The sequence below is a fragment of the Dendrobates tinctorius genome, unplaced genomic scaffold (genome assembly GCF_039654945.1).
Source record: "Dendrobates tinctorius isolate UK_male_01 unplaced genomic scaffold, ASM3965494v1 ptg000138l, whole genome shotgun sequence".
Taxonomy (NCBI): domain Eukaryota; kingdom Metazoa; phylum Chordata; class Amphibia; order Anura; family Dendrobatidae; genus Dendrobates; species Dendrobates tinctorius.
In genome coordinates, this window is record NW_027361806.1 from 28,861,039 (window position 1) to 28,887,785 (window position 26,747).

At 49.5% G+C, this 26,747-nt stretch overlaps 1 protein-coding gene across 1 annotated transcript; it reads right to left on the reverse strand.

The window, feature by feature from the left end:
* Positions 1-1,193: 1,193 nt before the first annotated feature.
* On the reverse strand, positions 1,194-26,251 carry KIF2C (kinesin family member 2C). Its single transcript, XM_073544944.1, has 22 exons — positions 26,020-26,251; positions 16,685-16,779; positions 13,716-13,823; positions 13,180-13,225; positions 11,784-11,822; positions 10,314-10,415; positions 10,105-10,212; positions 9,938-10,038; positions 9,606-9,701; positions 9,275-9,329; positions 9,033-9,195; positions 8,875-8,965; positions 8,598-8,661; positions 8,388-8,479; positions 8,154-8,296; positions 7,717-7,921; positions 7,454-7,564; positions 7,164-7,231; positions 6,772-6,883; positions 6,381-6,494; positions 5,756-5,879; positions 1,194-1,451 (listed from the first exon to the last, which is right to left on the reverse strand). The coding sequence occupies exons 1-22, from the start codon at positions 26,078-26,080 to the stop codon at positions 1,366-1,368; spliced, it is 2,184 nt and encodes a 727-aa protein (XP_073401045.1). The 5' UTR covers positions 26,081-26,251; the 3' UTR covers positions 1,194-1,365.
* Positions 26,252-26,747: the final 496 nt, after the last annotated feature.

A 26,747-nucleotide genomic window follows, 5' to 3' on the forward strand; every position in this document is an offset into this window, starting at 1 on the left:
AGACAGCAGCCGCAGGGGGGAGGGTGTGCAAGACCTCCCACAATACCAACGCCGGCCAGTGCAGTAAAATGGCTGAGCGGAAAGAGCATGCAGGGCCCGATTTTTCAGGGCACTCACCGCGCGTCCTCCCCGTTCTGTGAGTCGTTCTCTTCGCTGCCCGAGCAGCGGTGCCAGCGACGCCGCAGCTCTGTGTTAGAGCCGCGCGCCCAAGATGGCCGCGGCCTCGTGGGGAAGCAGCCGCCCGCTCCAGTCTCCCGCTGTTAGAAGACCGCTCCCGTCCTCCTATGATGGTCCAGAGGGGTCCGTGCCGCTCCAAGTATGCCAGGCAGAAAGGGTGTAATCGCAGGATCATGAGGAGCTGTCTCGGTAAGCGTCCTCTCCGGTTCACTCCGTAGCCACGCGCCCACTGCCATCCAGTTTAAAGGATTTAAAAGCAGATTTTACATTTAAAAAAAATACTGCAGATACGCTTCATAAAAGCATTTTTTATTTTTTTACTAGGAACTGTTCAAAATAAAAGAGTGGAAAACTCCCCAGTCCTGTGTGCAGTATAGAGATTGAACGCGTCTCTAACAGAGGCTTACACCCCATAGAAGCAGAGCATTTGATGGGGAAGCAGAAGCCATTTCTAAATCTTCATCAGTAACCTGGGAGCGAATCCTTACAGATCAGATGGAGGGAGGATTCCTGGAAGCAGGATCTGCACCTACCGGACATTCATAGTTTACACTTCATATGCCACTGAATGTAATACCCCTTTAATTTTTACTGCAGCCCCAGATTGGTTCAGAAACTCAGATATTGGTGTTTGGGGGGAGAAGAAAGAAAAAAAAAAAAAAAAAAAAAAAAAAAAGGATTCACCCACCCCTATTTTATGGCAGTTCTCCACGGTCTGGGTACCTGAGCGGTGGCTTTTCAGACCATTTCCTTATGTCGGCTGGAAATTGAATGCAGGCACACTGAGCGTCGGACCACGATGCTCCATTTATTGTCTATGGAAGTGATTGAAGATGCTTCAATTCACAATTCTGCAAGAAAGGAGGTCAGGGGCAGGGAATTAGGCTGTGGTTTGGCAATTGTCGAGGGGTGCAGCAAGTCGCTGACTTAGCGGACAGTTCCGCTGGGGTCTCCACACTCAGATCCTCCATCACTTCATCTTACAAGGCGGTGGACAGACAAAGACATAACATCAGTAATATTCAAGTGTTTATTGCTCAATATTAGTAAAATATTCTGGTGTCACCAGTCATCTGTTCAGATACACAACTTAAAAACTGTACAACATAGTCCAAAAAGAAAGGACCCCAGGGCCTGACCTGCCCCCGATAGTGGCCATATGACTGCAGACCCTGAAAGCGTCAGCACTTATTTTGTGGCTTTGATCTTCTTGCTGATCTGCTTGCTTGCCTGTTCCTCCATCTGCATTGCGATCCGCAGCGAGGACACATTCTCTGTAGATGACAAAGTGCAGGAGTGTGAACAGCGGCTATACGAGAGCAATCAGTCTACAGGGCGGCAGTGAGCAGACACATCCGCACTTGTAGGCAAGTAACAGAAGCTCAAGTTTTAGATCTTAACTATTAACCCCTTCATGACCCAGCCTATTTTGACCTTAATGACCTGGCCATTTTTTGCAATTCTGACCAGTGTCCCTTTATGAGGTAATAACTCTGGAACGCTTCAACGCATCCCAGCGATTCTGAGAATGTTTTTTCGTGACATATTGGGCTTCATGTTAGTGGTAAATTGAGGTTGATAATTTTTGCGTTTATTTGTGAAAAAAAAAAAAAAAAAATCAGAAAATTGGCGAAAATTTCGCAATTTTCAAATTTTGAATTTTTATTCTGTTAAACTAGAGAGTTATGTGACACAAAATAGTTACTAAATAACATTTCCCACATGTCTACTTTACATCAGCACAATTTTGGAAGCAAAATATTTTTGTTAGGAAGTTATAAGGGTTAAAAGTTGACCAGCGATTTCTCATTTTTACAACAAAATTTACAAAACCATTTTTTTTTTTTTTTTTTTTTTTTAGGGACCACCTCACATTTGAAGTCACTTTGAGGGTCTATATGGCAGAAAATACCCAAAAGTGACACCATTCTAAAAACTGCACCCCTCAAGCTACTCAAAACCACATTCAAGAAGATTATTAACCCTTCAGATGTTTCACAGCAGCTAAGGCAATGTGGAAGGAAAAAATGGACATTTTAATTTTTCCAACACAAATTTCCTTTTCACATGGGCAACAGGATAAAATGGATCCTAAAATTTGTTGGGCAATTTCCCCTGAGTACACAGATACCTCATATGTGGTCATAAACCACTGTTTGGGCGTACAGCAGGGCGCAGAAGGGAATGAGCGCCATTTGACTTTTTGAAGTGAAATTTAGCTCCAATCGTTAGCGGACACCATGTCGTGTTTGGAGATGCCCTGTGTGCCTAAACTTTGGAGTTCCCCCACAAATGACCCCATTTTAGAAACTAGACCCCCTAAGGAACTTATCTAGATGCATAGTGAGCACTTTGATCACCCAGGTGATTCACAGAAGTTTATAATGGAGAGCAGTGAAAATAAAAAATCTTTTTTTTTCCCTAAAAAAAAATTTTTTAGTTTGCAATTTTTTTATTTTCACAAGGGTACTAGGATAAATTGGACCCCAAAAGTTGTTTTCCAGTTTGTCCTGAGTACGCTGGTACCCCAAATGTGGGGGGGACCACTGTTTGGGCACACGTCGGGGCTCGGAAGGGAAGTAGTGACATTTTGAAATGCTGACTTTGATGGAATGGTCTGCGGGCGTCATGTTACATTTGCTGAGCCCCTGTGTGCCTAAACAGTAGAAACCTCCCACAAGTGACCCCATTTTGGAAACTAGACCCCCCAGGGAACTTCTCTAGATGTATGGTGAGCACCTTGAACCCCCAAGTGCTTCACAGAAGTTTATAACGCAGAGCCGTGAAAATAAAAAATCATGTTTTCCCCTCAAAAAAAATGATTTTTAGCCCGCAATTTTTTTATTTTTTTTTCACAAGGGTAACAGGGGAAATTGGACCCCAAAAGTTGTTGTCCAGTTTGTCCCGAGTACGCCGATACCCCATATGTGGGGGGGGGGGGGGGGAAACCATTGTTTGGGCCACGTCAGGGCTCGGAATGGAAGTAGTGACGTTTTGAAATGCAGACTTTGATGGAATAGTCTGCAGTCGTCATTACGTTTGCAGAGCCCCTGATGTGCCTAAACAGTGGAAACCCCCACAAGTGACCCCATTTTGGAAACTAGACCTTCCAAGGAACTTATGTAGATGTATGGTGAGCACTTTCAACCCCCAAGTGCTTCACAGAAGTTTATAATGCAGAGACATGAAAATGAAAAAAAACTTTTTTTTCCACAAAAATAATTTTTTAGCCCCCATTTTTTTTATTTTCCCAAGGGTAACAGGAGAAATTAGACCCCAAAAGTTGTTGTGCAATTTTTCCTGAGTACTCTGATACCCCATATGTGGGGGTAAACCACTGTTTGGGCACACGTCGGGGCTTGGAAGGGAGTGAGTACCGTTTGACTTTGTGAACGCAAAATTGGCTGGAATCAAAGGTTGCACCACGTCGCGTTTGGAGACCCCCTGATATGCCTAAACAGTGGAAACCCCTCAATTCTAACTCCAACCCTAACCCCAACACACCCCTAACCATAAACCCAACCCTCTTTCCAACCCCAACCCTCTTTCCAACCCCAACCCTCTTTCCAACCCCAACCCTGATGGAAAAATAAAAATATTTTCTTTATTTTATTAGTACTGCCTACCTATGGGGGTGATAATCGGGGGGTTCATTTACTTTTCATTTCATTTTGATCACTGTGAGAGTGATCAAAATGAAATAATGGAATCTGCAGCCGGCAGATTCGGGCGGGCGCACTGCGCATGCGTCCGCCATTTTCCAAGATGGCGGCGCCCATGAACCGAACCCGCCGGACACCGGGAGCGACTTAGAAGGTGCCGGGGGCGGTGAGAGTGGGGGGGGGGGGGGGGGGGAAATCGGAAGCTGGCGGGGAGCGGAGGGAATGGGAGGGGGGGCAGATGACAGCAGCGGCAGATCGCCGCTGTTATTCAGTGGCAGGGGGGGCCATCGCCGGTGGGTGGGTCAAATCTGTGTCTCCAGCCATGTCCGATGCTACTGCAGCATCGGCCATGGCTGGATTGTAATATTTCATCAATTTTCATTGATGAAATATTACTATCGCTCTGATTGGCTGTTAAAAGTGAAACAGCCAATCAGAGCGATCGTAGCCACGTGGGGGCAAAGCCACGCCCCCTGTGGTGAATTACAAAGCCCCCTGTATGTGCGGGTCAGGTGACCTTTCATTGACCCCGGTCACCCGACCCGCAGGGGGGCTTTGAATTCATGACACAGGGTATGCGTCATAGGTCGGATTGGCACCGACTTTCATGACGCATACGCTGTGTCACAGGTCGGGAAGGGGTTAAACAAAACTTTTGCTTTACAGCTCCAGTACTTTCATATTCTCATTTTAAAATGCTCCATTCCACATTCACAGCAGTTTTATCATGAAATTGACAACATCGGTCACATTTCTGGCAAGTGGTGGGACTGACCACTCAGCCCAAGGATTGTGTCCCTTCAAAGCTTCCACAATGCACTGAGGTCTATTCAGAAACTGCAAAATCATCGTGACTGTAGCTTGGAATGGAGAATAGTGGGTCATGTAACTCAGGACAGCAAGGGGTTAAGGAAGAGTGGGTAGCATGCATGCTCTAGTTCCCCTATACAGGGGGATATTTTGGTCTCAGAGGCGGTGGGCTCTGATGCTACAAGGAGGGGCAGAGCTTTGTCTTTGCAGCATCAGCAGCACAGAGCAATGAAATTAATGCAGTGATCCCAGCCAGAGCAGCGCTCTCTTCATCTGCACTCCTTGCTTAGGAGACCTGGCACTGGGAATAGACGCAGTGGTGGCCAATAACCTGGGCAAGGAGCTGTAAATTACACAATTAAAAATCCCTATTAACAATATTCCCAGTTTTTAAGAAAGGGTAGACTGCAAAGTTGCTGTTATTATACTAGTACTTATTAGTAACTTATTTTATTCACTTAAGCCATTGTTTGCACACATAGGAGTCCAGCGGGCGGTCCTACTAGTGACTGACAGCCATCTCTGAATGCACAATCACAGCCAAGACTGTCAACCACTGAAACAAACATTTCACCCCATCTTTTCCTACAAAATGCGAGTCTGCTCATCTCCTGCAGATCAGACACCAGGTGTAACATGATCACTTCCCTTCAAGCCGGTGATTTACGCACTTGCAATACAAGATCGGCTGCTCCGCTTCCAGTTCTATAAATGCAGCCTGCAGTGTAAAGAATGGGAGATTTTCATCCTGATGCCAAATGGCTACAGCCAAGATCACGTATACACAATCATTGTGTTCATTTCTTATTCACTCATCCCATTACATTTAGCTGACAATTTCTAACATTGCAATGTGAGGTTTACAGCAACATGGAGCAGCCATCATCACTAAAAACAAACCTCCATTCTTTACACTGCAGGCTGCAATTGGGGGACTGGAAAATAGAGCAAAACAGTGTCCACAGTGACTTCATCTTTTCTTTTAGGACCAGTTAAGCCAATGTTTAAGACTCCCCCCCCATACATGAACCAACACAGAACTCTCCCCGTTTCACGCTGGGGATTGTACAGACCGGCAGACGTCTCTCGGACCCTGTGAGACTTACCACTGAGTGCCACAAACGCCTTGGTGCCTTCTTGGAGGAGATATTCCAATTGTGACACAAACGTCTCCATGTCATAATCTGGCTGTTCTGTCATCTCTAAGAGCTTAGACCATTCTGGTCCTTTCTGCAATGAAAAGCGGCGGAACATTAGCATGGAGACAGGACAGAACCTGCAACGCTGCGTGCCCTGCCGAGGGGAGCAAGAGCAGAAACGTCACCTCTGGGCCGAGTGTAGAGCGGGTGCACGGAGCTGCCCTTACTCCGGACGACCCATACTGCATTACAGCGTATACATATGAAAAGGCTAAATGCATCGCCTTGTTCACCCTGTGGGGGCGCTGCAGGGAAACGGAATACTTGCAGGGAGACTTCTCCACAGATTACAGATCTCTGGAAAAAGCGTGGGGGTCTGAGCAATGAAGGTGCATGACCAGGGGAACCCACGGGGCAAAAAAATAAAAGTTATCTTTCTTGTCTTGCAGGTTGGGTTGGGGGCCGAAATGCGGCACTATAGAATGCTGCAGATCAGCCCTGAAAGGTGATGGCCGTATCTTATATTGGCCAAAACTGCTGACAGGTTCGCTTTAATTCACAGGTCAGTGTATCTCAGCAGCGGGGAACGTACCTGCACCATGTCCCTCAGCTCCTCCACCGTCTTCTCCTCCAGCTCCCCGATACGGCTCATCGCTGCCTGGAAACTGTTCATGTGGGATGAAAGTTCCTCATCTTTCAGTGACAGCTAAAAAGAGAAGGTAATCACCAAAAACTGTACCCAGAAGAGTCCTGCCTGGTTGTGCAACGATCCATCCACACCAAGCAGATGCAGAACCCTCGAAAAGCTGGGTCACAATGTACAAGACATTTGTACAGATTCCCAAGAAAAAAAAAAAAAAAAAAAACTCCACACGTGTCAGGTTTATACTCCTTGCTGCATCAGTCTCATACAATGTAATTGGCACGTCACCAACATCTGAAGTCGGCCGAACACTTCCAGAGATTCTTATTATGTCACTCACGTCGTCTGAGCACTCGGATTCCTCCAGTCTGGATGGAGAGTCGACTCTGCTCTCAGTTTCCATTTGCTGATTATCGGCATAGTCTGCGCTGCATGGACTCAGTTCCTTCACTCTGGATAGGAAAGTACTTTGTGATTAATACCTTGGTGCAGCGACGCTGTGAGAAGGGTCCAACATAGGGGCAGACATAATACAGTGCTGTGTGCAGCTGCCAGTAGGGGGCGCTCCCTGCAGCAGGACTACACTGCTCCCAATGATTGCTGCATATAGCCGAGAAGCAAAATTAGCTCAAAATCTATGGAGAAAACACCAGTGATATTCTGTAGTCCCTCTGACATCTGCTCACACAAGGACATAAAAGCCATCATCTGATCTACATGCAGGGCGCTTACCTGTCTGCATATCGTAGCGTGTTCAGCGTGTACTCGCAAGAGTTGAATCCAGGAGAAAGCATCGCTATCTGCAAATAAAGAGGATAGTAAAGCCGTAGAAATGCACCTAACATGAGTAATGGAAGCTGAGGAAAACCTCACTGACAGCAAGCAGAGATCCTGAAATTAGTGAGACCGTGAGCTGATGCAGTCTTGTGCAATGCAGCCTAAGCTGCAGAAAGTCCCTTTAATGCCCACACGAGACCTCATCAGATCAGTGATGGCCGCAGTGTCAGATGGGCGTCTCTTACCATGCAGGTCCGAGAGTTCTCTCCAATAAAGGAGTCTCGCAGAATCTGGGTGAGTTTACTCTCTCGGAACGGGGTGTGCGCTTTATTCTGTCCCAGAGCTCGGATACATTCCTGCAAGAAATGGCAGCGGGAAGTCACAGAAAAGAACAGTAACCTGAGAACAAGACCCCAGAGCAGCAGATAAAGGAGGGTGGACCGGCCCTTTATATCCACCACACAGTATTACACAGCCCCCTAAACATACAGTCACCGTCGTTTATTACCTTCAGTGCCAGTAAGCTGCGGTTGATCTCCGCTCCTTCCATGCGAGTGGTGCGGTCGGCGCTGGACGTATCGGCTCCTCGCTCGTTCCCAGCCAGATCCACCAGAGAGAACTTGCCGTGGAGCCGACCCCTTCGCCGCAGGATGATCTGAAGGCAGGCGTGGGAGCGCGAGGAGCTGCTGTTTGCAAAGGTCTGACCTGAAGTTCTGTGAAGAGAAATGTCAGGATCCATCACTGACCTGGAGCTTCTAACGTTCAGGGAACTGCACCAGGAGCAGTTCTGGAATACTGGGACAAATCTACAATCTGCGGACTGACCCCACATGCCGCGATCACAGCCTAAACCTTGTGTGAAATGGTGGAACATAGGAAAATCGCTTATAATGCAATTCCCTGCAATTATAAGGCATTCCAGAATCCGTCTCACATGGCGCTCACCTGCAGGCGCTGCCAATTTCTATCATTTTGAAGACGTCCTCTGCACAGGTGACCTCCTTCTCCACCAGTCCCACCACCTGCACCTCCTGCTTTCCATCCTCCAGGACCCGGAGCTTCGCTTTTTTATTAAGGAGATCGAACACCTGAAATACAAAAACTTCCAGTCACCTGAAGTCAAGATCCAAAGGAACGGCAGACTGACCGGGAAACCACAGGACCCCTCTAACACTCCACCTTTCCATTGTAGATCTCAAAGAAGGTCACAAACACCTCCAGATCCAGATCCCTGTACCGCGGCTGAGCGAGGAGGAGGAAGACGTCTCGAGCTGCAGAGAAGCACAGAACGAGGCTCAGGATACAGCTGACAGGACTACAATGCCCAGCATGCACTACCCTTCAGAGTACAAAACTCAGGAACGAGAATCATTAAGTCCTTGCACTTACATGCAAACGCATAGATGCCTTTGGTGACATTCTGACTCTTCCCCAAGAAGTCGCCTCCCATCGTCTGCAGAGAAGGGAACAAGTCAACATGACATTTCTTCTCTTCCTGGGACAGATGTGATGGCGTGTAGCTGCAGGACCACTGGTTGCTCCTCCGGGTCCATACTCATGCCATGCAGACCTCGTGTGTGCCCCTCACCATCCACCTCCCGCCCGGGATGCATATGGCAAGTCTCTGCTTACAAGTGTTCCTTCTCCAGGTGGAGTCCATACTTACATGCGTTTTACCGCTCCCAGTTTGGCCGTAAGCAAAACAAGTGGCTTTCCCTCCTTCGAATATGGACTGGACCAGAGGTCGAGCTGTGAACCTGGAGGCGACAGACGCGTGACTTCCCAGGTCACAGGTAGCGGGCCGGCCTCACTGCGCCATCTTACCTGTACACCATGTCATTAGACGAGCTCTCGTCGAACGTGTAGTCGAAGCGGAAGGCCTGGTTCTCCAGGTACTTGGTCAGATCCACCTTCAGCTTCGGCTCGTGAACCAGGACGACACTTTTACTGGGGATAGAAATGATGTCGATCTCCTTCTTACCCAGTTCTGGGGAGGAGCGGAGGAAAGGTTATCAGCTGTTATCTAACCAACACCACCAGGTCCACAGCGCGGAAACCACACCGACCTTGTTTGTTTAGTGGCCGCTTCCTGACGCAAACACAGATACGATGTTCATCTGCCTGGAAGAGACGATCAGGTGATCACAAGATGCAGAGAGACGGGCGGTATTCACAAAGCGCAGAAGAGGCCAGAGGATGGAAGCAAGGAACGTCTGCAGCAAGCCTGCAGCCCCCCACATTATATCAGTGCTGGAGCGTTATAAGAGGGGCTGATATCAGGTATAGATGGGTCTCAGCAGTGCAGGCATGCAATGTACATTTTGTGCTCCGGAGCAGGGATTTTACCCTTCCCGCCAATCATCAGACCCCGCGGGCAGTGCCGCCATTTGCTCTTACCAGGTCGTTCATGCTGAGTCTCTGACAATCTAGCGTTGCTCTGAATTCTTTGATCATTTTCCCGAATTCCCAGTTTGGGACACTGGTGTCATAATCCTGTGCACAAGAAAGCAGTGGCATGAGATGAGAGCATCGTTCCCGTCCAGGCCTGAACACGCGGTGTACGGTCATGTATACACCCCTCACACACCACAGATCGAGCAGCTCATCAGTGGGAACAGAGAATTATATAAAATTACCCCCAAGATCAGCAGCGCTGGAAGTGTCAGGTAAGGGGGGGGGGGGGTAATCTAATGGTAACAGTCGTCACCCGCGACCTGCAGCCACCTCACCTGTGCGCGCTTGCTCCGCAGCTCGGTGTTCTGCGCTCGTTGCTCCTCTCGTTTACTTTTCATTTTTTCCATTTCTTTCACTATATTGGATTTTCTTCTACCTGGAAAGAAATGAAATGTGACAATTTCCCGGCAGCCGCCCCCATCTCATGGCTCCCGATCGTCACCTTGATTGTTCTTCGCATTAGAGCAGGTGGAGTCGGCGGCCTCCGTCACTCGTGGTGCAAGTCGTTGCTCGCCGATGCTGCTCAGCTTGGTGGAGCGCGTTCTTACACCTGGGGGCAAGGATCCAGACGTCACGCTGAGCGCTCACAGCGGGATTGCTGAAAATACCCAACAGCTTTACTGCAACGGCGCAGGAGAGAGCGCGACTCACCAGCATTGAGGATGGGTTGCGGCGTCGCCTCCACCTCCATCTCCTGGTCCGCCAGTAGAGTCTCAGGAATGGCGGTCATCCTGATGGAGCGTCCTCGCAGAGCTGAAACATCACCATGGACAATTAACACGTTACGTGTAGACAAACGCTCCAACACCAGCAAGAAACGCGAGAACCGTGGTGGGGAATGGGACACTGGACTAGAGACATGGCTGCGAATGGGAGTAGACTGGGGTTAGGAGGTTTAGAAAAGTGTGAGCCCCAAACAGCAAGGAGACGGACACCATTGATTGTGATTACAGGAGCTGGGACCAACGTGAATCCAACAAGCCCTTGTACTGAACCGGAGTGATGCTGCCTCCACTCCCAACCCTGCCTGGCGCCATACCCTCCAGAGCTGCGCTCCCAACCCTGCCTGGCGCCATACCCTCCAGAGCTGCGCTCCCAACCCTGCCTGGCGCCATACCCTCCAGAGCTGCGCTCCCAACCCTGCCTGGCGCCATACCCTCCAGAGCTGCGCTCCCAACCCTGCCTGGCGCCATACCCTCCAGAGCTGCGCTCCCAACCCTGCCTGGCGCCATACCCTCCAGAGCTGCGCTCCCAACCCTGCCTGGCGCCATACCCTCCAGAGCTGCGCTCCCAACCCTGCCTGGCGCCATACCCTCCAGAGCTGCGCTCCCAACCCTGCCTGGCGCCATACCCTCCAGAGCTGTGCAACCAACCCTGCCTGGCGCCATACCCTCCAGAGCTGCGCTCCCAACCCTGCCTGGCGCCATACCCTCCAGAGCTGCGCTCCCAACCCTGCCTGGCGCCATACCCTCCAGAGCTGTGCGCCAAACACTGCTGGTGCTTTATATCATATACTGGATTTGATTAGAGTGACCCCATGAAAGGGTTGCGCTGCAGCTGGATGGTGCACATCTCAGACTCCTCTCCCCCTCCAGAGACTGTGCTGCGCCCCATCCCAGGTATCCTGCCCTGAAGGCACTTTATAGGGGCACAGTGCAGTACAGAGAAACAGGGGGTCTCAATCCAGATGCTGTGCCTGCTCCGACCTCAGGGTCAGTACAAGGTTTGTAAGGGATTCTGGGCAAGTTAAATCTACAGATAAACCGTGAATCAGAAGTAAAATCACAAAATAAAAAAAAGTGTTCAGTCCCAACAGACTGATGGGCGATCAGTGGGGAAGGAGCGGCCGGAGCATTATCCAGAAGCCCCCTATAGAGACAGCCTAGCGGTCAGGGACCCCGGCCCACAGTCAGGTCACCGCTCAGGATCACTCTCTGGAGTCAACGTTATGTCGATGCTCCCGTTTTACATGTGATCAATCCTATGTAGTGAGGCACCGAAGCCTCAGACATTGCAGCCGCAGCTCAGGGCGAGAGCGGAAATTCGCCATTATACGGCCACTACAGGGCGGTTCTGGATAAGCAGCGGCAGGGTGAGAAGCAGCCGCAGTGACCCCGTTACCTGTCGGTGCTCCGTTCTCCACACTGTTCTGTACAGACACTTCAGGGATAAAGAGAGGGGAGATCAGAGTCATGAAATATCCACTCGTCACCTGCAGGGCGCATGTAACTGTATACGGGGGGGGGTGAGCTGACAGTGGGGCGCTAACCTAGGAAGGAATTTCTATAAGGTGCCACCTTCTGCCAAGTGTAAGCCTCTTCATGTCTGTGCCTGGGAAAGCTGGGTCACTAATACAGCGCTCGCCACCTCCAGGCCCCCCACACCTGTCTAGTAATTAGATCGCTGGACCACCATTACTGCCCCTCACCCAGCTTTCCCTGCTGGTGAACCCTCACCATGCATGCCAGCCCACCTAGTAATGCAGGAAAGCTGGGTGCCAACCCTTCTAAAGGTGCTTGATGGCAGCCATATTACTTGTCACCCAGTTTTGCAGGAAAGAACGATCTTAGCCCCCATAATGGAAGAAAAGCTACGCACCCACCCAGACCGCCGACTGGCAGCCATATTGTTCACAGCACCCAGCTTTCTAACAGTCCTGACTTGTGTTTAAGCAGATTTCTGAGTCTGTAAAGCCTGGGCAATGACCTCGGAGAGAGCATCGATAGCGGCCATATTGCTGGTCACCCAGCTTTCTCAGAAACCTGCACAGGAAATGGATTTCATCAGTTATGATTCTGGCGGCTCAGGGTAACGGGGGGGAGGGGGGGGGGCAGCACCCGGAAACTTCACCGCACTCTGCCACAATCTCTAGATCCTGAGCAACCTCTGCCGACACAGCGGGGCCCCCGGGGGCCAGCACAGCCTGCGCCTTAAGGGGACGCAATCAAGAAAACCTATTTATAACCTGGACACCAGAGACGAGGGACGGAGAGAACAGGAAACACTGCAGCCCCCACAACACCACCTGGTGCGAGGACGAGAGCGCGGCTGTCTCCCCCCCGGGTGCAGAGACATCAGACCGAACAGGAGCATTATCAGACCCACATTACCCCGGACAGCAGGAGACTCAGGCTCTTATATAAAAGGGGCTTCTACCATTTCCTTGGCTTAGTTTCCTGATCTCCATGTAAAGCTACAAGGGCTTGATTGGAATCTTCCCAGAAATGCCCCCCCCCCCCCCCCGAGCATGGTCATATCTGGTACTGCAGCACAGACAGTTCAGGAGCCATTTCTGAGTTAGTTGCCAGCTCGTTCTGGTAGGACAACATAGTTACAGGTGAACCAATGGGCCCAGCAGGATCTGTGCACTAGATCGGGATCCACAGGGACATTAGACGCCCTCTGCAATAAGCAGCCTGCAGTCCAGACCGATTCCCCCAAAACCAGAGGATAAAGGGGAACCCTCCATGATCAATGCACCTGTCCCCATCGGACGGGCAGCGGGCACAGAGCTCACCTTCCTTGGGCGCAGGAATCCGGGAAACTGTTTTCCTTTTTGAATTCTTTAGAAAGGAAAGTAACAGTTAGTAACAGGGTGGGATCACTGGCACCCCCCCACCCCAAAGATGGACAGCAGCGCACCGCCCAAAGCAAGCGAGACCACCAGTGCACTAAAAGCAAGGGGGCACACCGGCACATTGCCCGCCCCCATACATGGTGCCCCAGGGTTAATAAATCTGCTCCATTAGGTTCTGCTCAACATGGGAATAAGCATGACGCCTCCACTACGGTGCAGCCAGAGACCCTCACAGTGGGCTGACTGCTTGTTGCCCTCACCCCGTATTTCATACTCCAATATGAGGAGTCTCCATTATATCCAACAACCGGAGGTACCTGCAGTGTAAAGGACTGGGGATACTCCTGCCGCCCCCAGACCACGCTCAGCTCGCAAGAGGTGCTGCATACAGAATATGAGATTACAGTAGTTTTGGCCCCTGTGGCCCCCCCACTGCGTGCACGTTACCATCCTTCCCTGAATACCAGCGGCTCTACCTGGGTGGCCTGGTTCCTGTGCGGGGGCATGTTCTCCTTCACACTGGGCTGCTCGTCCAGCCCTTCCAGCAACTCCGGGTTCACTGCTCCCACATCTACAAACGAGATCTGCAAGGACAGGAAGATTCTAATCATCCATGGAGTCAAGAAGGAAAAAAAAAAAAAAAAAAAAAAAAAGGCTGCGAGGGTTCCCCCCAAAATAGAAGATAAATCTGGGGTCACAGGATGCAGCGAGCCGTCCGTAGATCAGGGTCTGCAGCTCTGCACCCGCAGCACTCCGATCCGGGCGGCTAATCTTAGTACAGCTGTAATCCGTGCAGGCCCCGAGAGCCGCAGGAGGGTGTCCCATTACCTCCAGTTATTTCAGGAAGCATCGATCAGACGCCCCTACATCACACGGGGCACGGACTCTGCCCCGAAAGGCTCCCTGCACAGATGGCCGACGTCACAGCTCCCGATATGACAGTTGACCATGAGCTCAGGAGTTACACTGCGGTGCCAGCTACGATCGCTGCAGGTTACCCATGTAAATCACTCACTCTGACTGCTGCATGTAAGGCTATGTGCCCACGTGGCAGAAATGTCCGTAGCATTTCCGCAACTCCCTGCCACGGGTAATAATGCGCTTTCCAGCAAGACAAGCATTTTGCGAGTCTTTAGCTTGCAGAATGCCTGCGCTTTCCAAGTGATGATTCAAATTGCTTGGAAAGGTGATTGACAGGTTGGTCACACAAGCACAGTGCTTGACAAGTGTGACCAACTTTTTACTATTGATGCTGCCTATGCGGAATCAGTAGTAAAAGAGAAAATGTAAAAAATAAAGACTGTTATTTTCACCTCGTGAGACCGCGACATCTCAGGTGATTCGCGCAGAGCATCCCTGAGACCAGAAGATGCTGGCAGCGTGGCTGAGAGGTGGGAAGGAGTCTGGGGGCCATCAGAAGGTGAGTATATCCCTAATTTTTATTTTCATTCTATTTTTTAGAAGATTATGGTACCCAGGGCCTGGAGGAGAGTCTTCTGTCCTCCAGATCCTGGGTACCATCCGCACATGAAGTGCTCACCTCATGCATGGTGGGCATAGTCCCATGCACAAAGTGAGCATTTCAATGCATTCCTATGGCTGCAGAATCACCACAATTCTGCAGAAATAATGAACATGCTGCAGATTTTATAGCTACATGATTCAGCAGCAGTAACATCCGCAGCATGGACACTGCAACTACGGAATCGCATAGGAATGCAATGCATGGGGATGCGTTTTTAAGCGTTTCCACTGCGGAAAAAAAAAAAAACACGGCAGAAACGCAAGGTGGGCACAGCCTTAGCGATGCCATCCCTGGTGGGAACACACCAGACCCCCGCAGTCACAAGGACCTGATGGGCAATCAGTGCAGTCGAGGCGCCTGTTACCCCTGTAAGTCGTCTTCCTTTCAAACATAAAAAAAAAAGTTCTTTAAGTAAACGCATTAGGTGATATTGTGCCAGAAAAGTCCGACCGAGCAATGTACAAGTGTAAACCGGACGCTGAACTCTGGGGACAACTAAACATCGTAATGCCAGAAATGCATAAAAATCCAATAAAAAAAAAAGTTACAGGTCTCAGAAAAAGGCGACAAGTTTTCTTAAAGGGAATCTATTACTTTTTGGCTTTGCAGCTGCTGGCATAGACATCGGGGGCTTATCTACAGCACTCTGTAATGCATTCTGTAATGCTGTAGCTAAGCCTCCAATGTAACCTGAAAGAAGAAAAACACGTTATATTATACTCACCGGGGTCGGCGGTCCGGCGCCTCCCTTCATGCGATAACGTCCTCTTCTCCCATCCTGTAATGGCTCCGGCGCAGGCGCACTGCTCTGTCCTGTTGAGGGCAGAGCAGAGTCCTGCAGTGCACAGGCGTCGGGAGAGGTCCAGGGCAGAGCAATGCACCTGCGCCATTACAGGATGGGAGAAGAGGACGTCATCGCATGAAGGGAGGCGCCGGACCGCCGACCCCGGTGAGTATAATATAACGTGTTTTTCTTCTTTCAGGTTACATTGGAGGCTTAGCTACAGCATTACAGAATGCATTACAGAGTGCTGTAGATAAGCCCCCGATGTGTATGCCGGCAGCCAATAGGGGATAAAAAGGGTGACAGATCCCCTTTAACTGTATAAAGAAAAACCTTATGAGTGTCCTGTGCACCCCCCGAGGTTGTGCGGCAGCTCCACCAGTGACTTTTCCCACAATTTACACTATAACTAGTGGTGAGTGAAGAGCGGCCGCTGCTGCTGGTCTCCATGTCGCGGCAGGCGAACCCTGCAGCATTTACCAGCGGTAAGAGGAGTCTGATCGCGCACGATGTCGGCTCCACGTTACTTTACATCTTCAGTTTTCTGCGTCACTTTCTCAGGTGACTTCCAGGTGGAACGGGCCTGAAAAAGACGTTGTGTGGACATCCCCCAGATTTCATACAGCTGTAATTGTACCGGCGGGACCGCCATACTGCAGCCATTTACACCACACAATAGAGGCCTGCGGAGCAGTGATCCGCCGCTTTTTATAACCCTGTGCACTGACGCTTTGCGCCCTTCTGGGTTACTGATAACAGGAACAATGTCCCTCACATCTGACCGGGAGCACGAGGATTGCGAGGGTCTGCAACCTCCAGGTCTGAGGGGCCAGACAAGAATACAAGAAAGAAGGCGAGATCCCCTTCATTGTTTGTATCCTGCCCCAGGGGGTAATGGGGGGGGTCAGGAAACCTTCCACATCATTAGTCTCAGGATTTTGGGGGTCAGAGGTCGTGTAAAGAAACCTTAGCCGCAGTTTAACGCCATTCACAATGGTGGAGACTGGAGCTGCTGATGACCACAATGAGACCTTACAGCAGAGAGACCGCTCCCTGGGGATACGGGGACATTGAGTGCGCTCAGTATAACCGGCTGCACTCGTCACCACGCCGGCCGCCCGTGAGCAGACACGCACCTCCTTCCCTTTACTCGCGTTGCCTTCTTTCCACTCCACATGCACCGACTGCCGGTCCAGGTCAATAGACGTGATGGTCGCGCTGTGAATAGCCCCTGAAATACAGAAGAGACCATAAGACTAAAGGGGGCAAGAAACCGAACCAAAGATCACAGGAAATCCTCAACCACGCTGCACAGTGAAAGCCGACAGGCAGAGGGGTCCCCAGACTGATGACCAGGAGGTGCTCACTGCTCAGGAAGACCCGTTCTGAGAATTGTAGTATGGTGGCTCATGGGGGGGCTAGCACCGGACGGCCGCCCACAGGAGGGGGGCTAGCACCGGACGGCCGCCCACAGGAGGGGGGCTAGCACCGGACGGCCGCCCACAGGAGGGGGGCTAGCACCGGACGGCCGCCCACAGGAGGGGGGCTAGCACCGGACGGCTGCTCGCGGGGGGTGGAGGCTAGCACCGGATGGCCGCTCTTGGGTATTTGGTTCATTTCCCACCAAGGACGACATGTGCAAGGAGTGTGTATATTCTCCCTGTATTTCCTCTACTCTCACACTCCATACACCTACAGATAAGGAATGCAGGTTGTGAGCCCCGATGGGGACAGTGATGACTGGAGCTGTGGAATTAATGGCACAATAAGAGGAAAAGAGACATAATTGTACTTTGACCATGTTCACACGTCCAGTAATCATCTGTTTGAAACTGATCCAGTAAGAAACAACCAGATCAGTTTTAAATGGAAGAAAAATGGACGACTCTTTAACCAATTCATTTTCCAGTGTCTTTTTTTTTTTTTTTTTTTTTTTTAACACTGAAAAGTAATCTGCACCACTTTATCATCCTGCTAAGATAATAGATTGCTGTCGGATCTGTTCTAAACAGATAATTAGTGGCAGGGCCACCATCAGAGCATTACTGCCATATGGGGCTCAGTGAGGAGTACAGAGTGGGCCCTGATCCAGTCTGGGCCCCAGGGTGTAACCAAGTACAGTGCGCGGCGCACACCGCAGTGCTGGAGATTCCCAGGAGATCCACAGGCATCAAACCTGGACGGCTGCGCAGCTCCCTCCTCACTGTCTAGTGATGGAGTGCACGCGCCGGCAGGTATGAGCGCCACTGGGGAGAGCAACAGCAAATGATGATGGGGGGGATAGCATAACCTTCACCGCAATGGAGCAGGATCACTGCACCAGCATCGACCCTACTAATGAGCAAGGGACATAGATATCAGGGTCGCTTAATGCATCGAGACAAAGGAAATTCCATCTCTTTTGGCTGATTGGAAATATAAGCTTTCCTGCAAATGATGGGTGGGAGAGAAGACACGACAATATAATGAATGGGGGGGAGCGGGAGGCACATAGTGGGGGGCATGGGAGTGGGAGGCACATAGTGGGGGACATTGAGGATGCAGCGACTACTGATTTGGAGGAAGCGCACAGGGGATGATGTTTATAAGTCTGCAGAGACTTTGAAGACTTAGGCAAGAAAGTGAAAGAACTGGGAGCGCAGGTGGTCTTCTCTTCCATCCTCCCAGTGGATGGCCATGGAACAAGGAGGTGGAATAAGATTCTGCAGGTGAATAACTGGCTACGTCGATGGTGCCGTCAGCAACGATTTGGATTTCTGGATCACGGAGTGAACTACTTATACGATGGACTACTTGCTAGAGATGGGGTGCACCTTACGAAGACTGGAAAACATGTATTTGGAAGTCGCCTTGCTACACTTGTAAGGAGAGCTTTAAACTAGAACAACATGGGAAGGGAAGCAAAAGACCAGAAAAAGCCATAGACCTGACAAATGCTATTGAGAACTCTGCTATTAGAAGTGGAAAGGAAGAACAAAGACGAAAGAATCTAATTAATAAAAATATTGGAGAAAGAGAAACCAATCACAAACTAAAATGTTTCTATACTAATGCACAAAGCATGGGCAACAAACAAGGAGAATTGGAACTACTAACACAGGAAAAGAAATATGATGTCATTGGAATCACTGAAACTTGGTGGGACAATACACATGATTGGAATACAAGACTAGAAGGATACAACTTATTTGCAAGAAACAGACTTGATAAACGAGGAGGGGGTGTCGCATTGTATGTTAGAAACGCGTATATCTGCACAGAGATTGAAGCTTCAGAGACTGGGAGTTCTGTGGAAACTGTTTGGGTAAGAATACAAGGACAGAACAATGGAAAGGACACCATTGTAGGCATTTACTACAGGCCGCCTGTGCAAGCTGAAGATATGGATGAACTCTTTATGCATCAATTGGCCAAGTTCTCCCAAAAATATGACATAGTTGTCATGGGAGATTTCAACTATCCAGACATTTGTTGGGAATCTCTCTCAGGCAAAACTAACAGGTCAAGGAAATTCTTATCCTCTCTTGCTGACAACTTTATCTTCCAAAAGGTAAGGGAGAAAACAAGGGGAACTGCTACCTTGGATCTAATCCTTATAAACAGGGAGGAAATGGTTGAGGAGGTAAAAGTGGCTGGGACCCTAGGAGGTAGCGACCATGCTATTTTAGAATTTTGGATAACTAGAGGCGGAAGACCTGTGAAGACTCAGACATCAAGGTTAGATTTCAGAAAGGCAGATTTTAAGGGATTCAGAAAGAGAATTGGAGGGATCCAATGGCTGGATATCCTTAAAGACAAAAATGTCCAGGAAGGATGGGAAATCTTGAAAAATGAAATTCTCAAAGCACAGTTGTTAACAATTCCGAAAAGAGGGAAGAATAGGAAGCAGTTAAGGAAACCAGGATGGATGAACACAGAACTTAAGCACATGCTAAAAAGGAAGAAAAAAATGTTTATAAAATGGAAAGAGGGAGGCATATCTAAAGAAGAATATAATGCTGTCTGCAGAACCTGCAGGGCACAAATCAGATTAACTAAAGCTGAAAATGAATTGAGGCTTGCAAGAGATGTCAAAAGCAATAATAAAGGATTTTGGGGATATGTCAAAAGTAAAAGAAAAGTCAAAGATGCTATAGGATTTTTACAGGATGAAAATGATGAAATGGTAAGACAGGATGTTGAGAAGGCTGAACTTTTAAATTCCTATTTTGCATCTGTTTTCTCTCAGAAAGGAAATGTAACATCAACTGTTATTCACTGTCCTATTAAGGGAATAGAAGAATCCAGGATATCTATAAACAGAAAGATAGTGAGGAAACACTTAGCTAGCCTAAATGAATTCAAGTCTCCAGGTCCAGATGAATTACACCCCAGAGTACTGAAGGAGATAGCAGAAGAAATTTTTGAACCCCTCTCTATAATCTTTGAAAATTCTTGGAGAACAGGAGAAGTGCCAGAAGACTGGAGAAGAGCAAATGTTGTTCCTATCTTCAAAAAGGGGAAGAAGGTGGACCCAGGTAACTATAGGCCGGTGAGTCTGACTTCTATACCAGGAAAGATCTTTGAACAAATTATTAAACAACATGTATGTCAATACCTGGATAAGAATGAAGTGATTAAACAGAGTCAGCATGGGTTTGTAACTAATAAGTCATGTCAGACTAACTTAATTTCCTTCTATGACGGTATCACTGATTGGGTGGATCAAGGAAATGCTGTAGATATATTATATCTTGACTTCAGCAAAGCATTTGACAAAGTCTCTCATACAATCCTTATTGAAAAAATGATTAAGTATGGAATGGACAAGGCAACTGTTAGGTGGATTCATAACTGGCTTAGTGATCGGACCCAAAGAGTGGTCGTAAATGGCTGCACATCCAGTTGGAAGAATGTCTCAAGTGGGGTACCACAGGGCTCTGTCCTGGGCCCTGTATTGTTCAACATCTTTATCAACGATTTAGATGAAGGAATTGAGGGTAAACTGATTAAATTTGCTGATGACACAAAGCTAGGAGGGATAGCTAATACTAGAGAAGAGAGAGAGAGGATTCAAAAAGATTTAAATAAACTGGAGAAGTGGGCAGCAACTAACAGAATGGTTTTTAACAGGGAGAAATGCAAAGTACTACATCTGGGCAATAAAAATGGAAAAAACATATATAGAATGGGAGGAATAGGGCTAAGTGACAGCACATGTGAAAAAGACTTGGGTATACTAATAGATCACAGACTGAATATGAGTCAACAGTGTGATGCAGCAGCAAAAAAGGCAAATGCAATTCTAGGATGTATTAACAGAAGCATACAGTCTAGATCACGTGAAGTCATTATTTCCCTCTACTCCTCTTTGGTCAGACCTCATCTGGAATATTGTGTCCAGTTTTGGGCACCACATTTTAAAAAAGACATCAACAAACTGGAGCAAGTTCAGAAAAGAGCGACCAGAATGATGACCGGTCTGCAAACCCTGTCTTATGAGGAAAGGTTGCAGGATTTGGGAATGTTTAGTTTGCAAAAGAGAAGACTGAGAGGAGACTTAATAGCTGTCTACAAATATCTAAAGGGCTGTCACATTGTAGAAGGATCAACTTTATTCTCATTTGCACAAGGAAAGACTAGAAGCAATGGGATGAAACTGAATGGGAGGAGACACAGATTAGATATTAGAAAAAACTTTTTGACAGTTAGAGTGATCAATGAGTGGAACAGGCTGCCACGAGAAGTGGTGAGTTCTCCTTCAATGGAAGTCTTCAAACAGAGGCTGGACAGACATCTGACTGGGATGATTTAGCGAATCCTGCTTTGAGCAGGGGGTTGGACCAGATGGCCAAGGAGGTCCCTTCCAACTCTACGATTCTATGATTCTATGATTCTATATTTGTAGAAGGGGAAAGTCGCCATTTATTCATCATTGATGAGTGAGGCTGAAACTGGTCGGTGGCTTCACCTCCATCGTCTGCTCTGCGCTACCAGTCCTAGTTTTAAGGTTTCTGTGAAATAAACTTCAAGTTTTACTAACTGGAGGACGTTCGGCTGCAGAATCCACTTTTTTCCTCTGGTTAAAATGTGTCGCTTATTAGGGCAGGTGCCGGTATCAGGGGGGACATTATTGGGGTCTCTGGTCACAATGTCACTTATTAGGGGGAGGTGCCGGTATCAGGGGTCACATTATTGGTGGTCTCTGGTCAATGTCACTTATTAGGGCAGGAGCCAGTATCAGGGGGCACATTATTGGGGGTCTCTGGTCAATGTCACTTATTAGGGCAGGAGCCAGTATCAGGGGGCACATTATTGGGGGTCTCTGGTCACAATGTCACTTATTAGGGCAGGAGCCAGTATCAGGGGGCACATTATTGGGGTCTCTGGTCACAATGTCACTTATTAGGGCAGGAGCCGGTATCAGGGGGCACATTATTGGGGTCTCTGGTCACAATGTCACTTATTAGGGCAGGTGCCGGTATCAGGGGGCACATTATTGGGGGTCTCTGGTCACAATGTCACTTATTAGGGGAGTTGCCGGTATCAGGGGACACATTATTGGGGTCTCTGGTCACAATGTCACTTATTAGGGGAGGTGCCGGTATCAGGGGACACATTATTGGGGGTCTCTGGTCACAATGTCACTTATTAGGGGAGTTGCCGGTATCAGGGGGACACATTATTGGAGGTCTCTGGTCACAATGTCACTTATTAGGGGAGTTGCCGGTATCAGGGGGACACATTATTGGAGGTCTCTGGTCACAATGTCACTTATTAGGGGAGGTGCCGGTATCAGGGGGACACATTATTGGAGGTCTCTGGTCACAATGTCACTTATTAGGGGAGGTGCCGGTATCAGGGGACACATTATTGGGGGTCTCTGGTCACAATGTCACTTATTACGGCAGGAGCCAGTATCAGGGAGCACATTATTGGGGTCTCTGGTCACAATGTCACTTATTAGGGGAGTTGCCGGTATCAGGGTCTCTGGTCACAGTCACTTATTAGGGCAGGAGCAGGTATCAGGGGGCACATTATTGGGGTCTCTGGTCACAATGTCACTTATTAGGGCAGGAGCCAGTATCAGGGGGCACATTATTAGGGTCTCTGGTCACAATGTCACTTATTAGGGGAGGTGCCGGTATCAGGGGACACATTATTGGGGGTCTCTGGTCACAATGTCACTTATTAGGGGAGTTGCCGGTATCAGGGGACACATTATTGGGGTCTCTGGTCACACTGTCACTTATTAGTGGAGGTGCCGGTATCAGGGGACACATTATTGGGGTCTCTGGTCACACTGTCACTTATTAGGGCAGGAGCAGGTATCAGGGGGCACATTATCACATTATTGGGGGTCTCTGGTCACACTGTCACATTAGGAGAGGTGCTGGTATCAGGGGACACATTATTGGGGTCTCTGGTCACACTGTCACTTATTAGGGGAGTTGCCAGTATCAGGGGACACATTATTGGGGTCTCTGGTCACAATGTCACTTATTAGGGCAGGTGCCGGTATCAGGGGGCACATTATTGGGGTCTCTGGTCACAATGTCACTTATTAGGGGAGGTGCCGGTATCAGGGGACACATTATTGGGGTCTCTGGTCACAATGTCACATATTAGGGGAGGTGCCGGTATCAGGGGACACATTATTGGGGTCTCTGGTCACAATGTCATTTATTAGGGCAGGAGCCAGTATCAGGGGGCACATTATTGGGGTCTCTGGTCACAATGTCACTTAATAGGGCAGGAGCAGGTATCAGGGGGCACATTATTGGGGTCTCTGGTCACAATGTCACTTATTAGGGCAGGAGCAGGTATCAGGTGGCACATTATTGGGGTCTCTGGTCACAATGTCACATATTAGGGGAGGTACCGGTATCAGGGGACACATTATTGGGGTCTCTGGTCACAATGTCACTTATTAGGGCAGGAGCCAGTATCAGGGGGCACATTATTGGGGTCTCTGGTCACAATGTCACATATTAGGGGAGGTGCCGGTATCAGGGGGCACATTATTGGGGTCTCTGGTCACAATGTCACATATTAGGGCAGGAGCCAGTATCAGGGGGCACATTATTGGGGTCTCTGGTCACACTGTCACTTATTAGGGCAGGAGCCAGTATCAGGGGGCACATTATTGGGGTCTCTGGTCACAATGTCACATATTAGGGCAGGTGCCGGTATCAGGGGGACACATTATTGGGGTCTCTGGTCACAATGTCACATATTAGGGGAGGTGCCGGTATCAGGGGGCACATTATTGGGGTCTCTGGTCACACTGTCACTTATTAGGGCAGGAGCCAGTATCAGGGGGCACATTATTGGGGTCTCTGGTCACAATGTCACTTATTAGGGCAGGAGCCAGTATCAGGGGGCACATTATTGGGGTCTCTGGTCACACTGTCACTTATTAGGGGAGTTGCCAGTATCAGGGGACACATTATTGGGGTCTCTGGTCACAATGTCACATATTAGGGCAGGTGCCGGTATCAGGGGGCACATTATTGGGGTCTCTGGTCACAATGTCACTTATTAGGGGAGGTGCCGGTATCAGGGGACACATTATTGGGGTCTCTGGTCACAATGTCACATATTATTGGAGGTGCCGGTATCAGGGGACACATTATTGGGGTCTCTGGTCACAATGTCACTTATTAGGGCAGGAGCCAGTATCAGGGGGCACATTATTGGGGTCTCTGGTCACAATGTCACTTAATAGGGCAGGAGCAGGTATCAGGGGGCACATTATTGGGGTCTCTGGTCACAATGTCACTTATTAGGGCAGGAGCAGGTATCAGGTGGCACATTATTGGGGTCTCTGGTCACAATGTCACTTATTAGGGCAGGAGCAGGTATCAGGTGGCACATTATTGGGGTCTCTGGTCACAATGTCACATATTAGGGGAGGTGCCGGTATCAGGGGGCACATTATTGGGGTCTCTGGTCACAATGTCACATATTAGGGGAGGTGCCGGTATCAGGGGACACATTATTGGGGTCTCTGGTCACACTGTCACTTATTAGGGCAGGAGCCAGTATCAGGGGGCACATTATTGGGGTCTCTGGTCACAATGTCACTTATTAGGGCAGGAGCCAGTATCAGGGGGCACATTATTGGGGTCTCTGGTCACACTGTCACTTATTAGGGCAGGAGCCAGTATCAGGAGGCACATTATTGGGGTCTCTGGTCACAATGTCACATATTAGGGGAGGTGCCGGTATCAGGGGGCACATTATTGGGGTCTCTGGTCACAATGTCACATATTAGGGGAGGTGCCGGTATCAGGGGGCACATTATTGGGGTCTCTGGTCACAATGTCACTTATTAGGGCAGGAGCCAGTATCAGGGGGCACATTATTGGGGTCTCTGGTCACAATGTCACATATTAGGGGAGGTGCCGGTATCAGGGGGCACATTATTGGGGTCTCTGGTCACACTGTCACTTATTAGGGCAGGAGCCAGTATCAGGGGGCACATTGGGGTCTCTGGTCACAATGTCACTTATTAGGGCAGGAGCCAGTATCAGGGGGCACATTATTGGGGTCTCTGGTCACAATGTCACTTATTAGGGGAGTTGCCGGTATCAGGGGACACATTATTGGGGTCTCTGGTCACAATGTCACTTATTAGGGGAGGTGCCGGTATCAGGGGGCACATTATTGGGGTCTCTGGTCACAATGTCACATATTAGGGGAGGTGCCGGTATCAGGGGGCACATTATTGGGGTCTCTGGTCACAATGTCACATATTAGGGGAGGTGCCAGTATCAGGGGGCACATTATTGGGGTCTCTGGTCACAATGTCACATATTAGGGGAGGTGCCAGTATCAGGGGGCACATTATTGGGGTCTCTGGTCACAATGTCACATATTAGGGGAGGTGCCGGTATCAGGAGGCACATTATTGGGGTCTCTGGTCACAATGTCACATATTAGGGGAGGTGCCAGTATCAGGGGGCACATTATTGGGGTCTCTGGTCACAATGTCACATATTAGGGGAGGTGCCGGTATCAGGAGGCACATTATTGGGGTCTCTGGTCACAATGTCACATATTAGGGGAGGTGCCGGTATCAGGGGGCACATTATTGGGGTCTCTGGTCACAATGTCACTTATTAGGGGAGGTGCCGGTATCAGGGGGCACATTATTGGGGTCTCTGGTCACAATGTCACATATTAGGGGAGGTGCCGGTATCAGGGGGCACATTATTGGGGTCTCTGGTCACAATGTCACATATTAGGGGAGGTGCCGGTATCAGGGGGTCACATTTTGGGGTCTCTGGGTCACTTATTGCCGATCACGGCGCCACCTGGCGGTGTTCACTGTATCAGCACGTTAGAATGACAAGAGAAGCAGCCAATCCGGTGGCAGAGGAGCAGAAGCCCGTCACCGAGGAGCCAATGAACGCCAGCGACAGGGGTGGGACACGGTTTGAATGTCGCCCACCGGTGCAGAGAGCGGGCGGTGCCGGTCAGGACTCACCGTTACTCCGCATGATCTTGATGACCAGGCCCTTCACCAGTCTTCTGGACAACAGCTCCATAACGAGTCACGTACAGCGCACCGCCAACACCGACCAAGGAAAGAGGGGCGGAAGCTAGGAGAGCTCGGAGTGAGAGCTGGCGCCGCGCCTCTCCCTGCCTCGTCCGGTAACCGCTATCGCCGCCGCTCTGCAGCACCGCGGACTTCCCGGCCAGCCTGCCGCCGCCGCCGCCACTTTTTAAACAAGACACGCCCCCACATATGTCATAACGCACGGCGTCTGGTGAAACGGCGCATGCGCAGAGGATCTCCATCACAGCAAGAGGGAACGTGACAGACGGCGCCAAAGCCGAGAGGGCTCATGTGAGGGAGGAACCGCTGCAGTGTGACTGTAACTACTGCTGCCCCCCGTAATAAGGACAGAAGAGCCCCCCGTAATAACTACAACAGTGCCCCCCCGTAATAAGGACAGAACAGCCACCCTGTAATAAGGACAGAACAGCCCCCCTGTAATAAGGACAGAACAGCCCCCCTGTAATAAGGACAGAACAGCCCCCCGTAATAAGGACAGAAGAGCCCCCCCGTAATAAGGACAGAACAGCCCCCCCGTAATAAGGACAGAACAGCCCCCCGTAATAAGGACAGAACAGCCCCCCGTAATAAGGACAGAAGAGCCCCCCCGTAATAAGGACAGAACAGCCCCCCCGTAATAAGGACAGAAGAGCCCC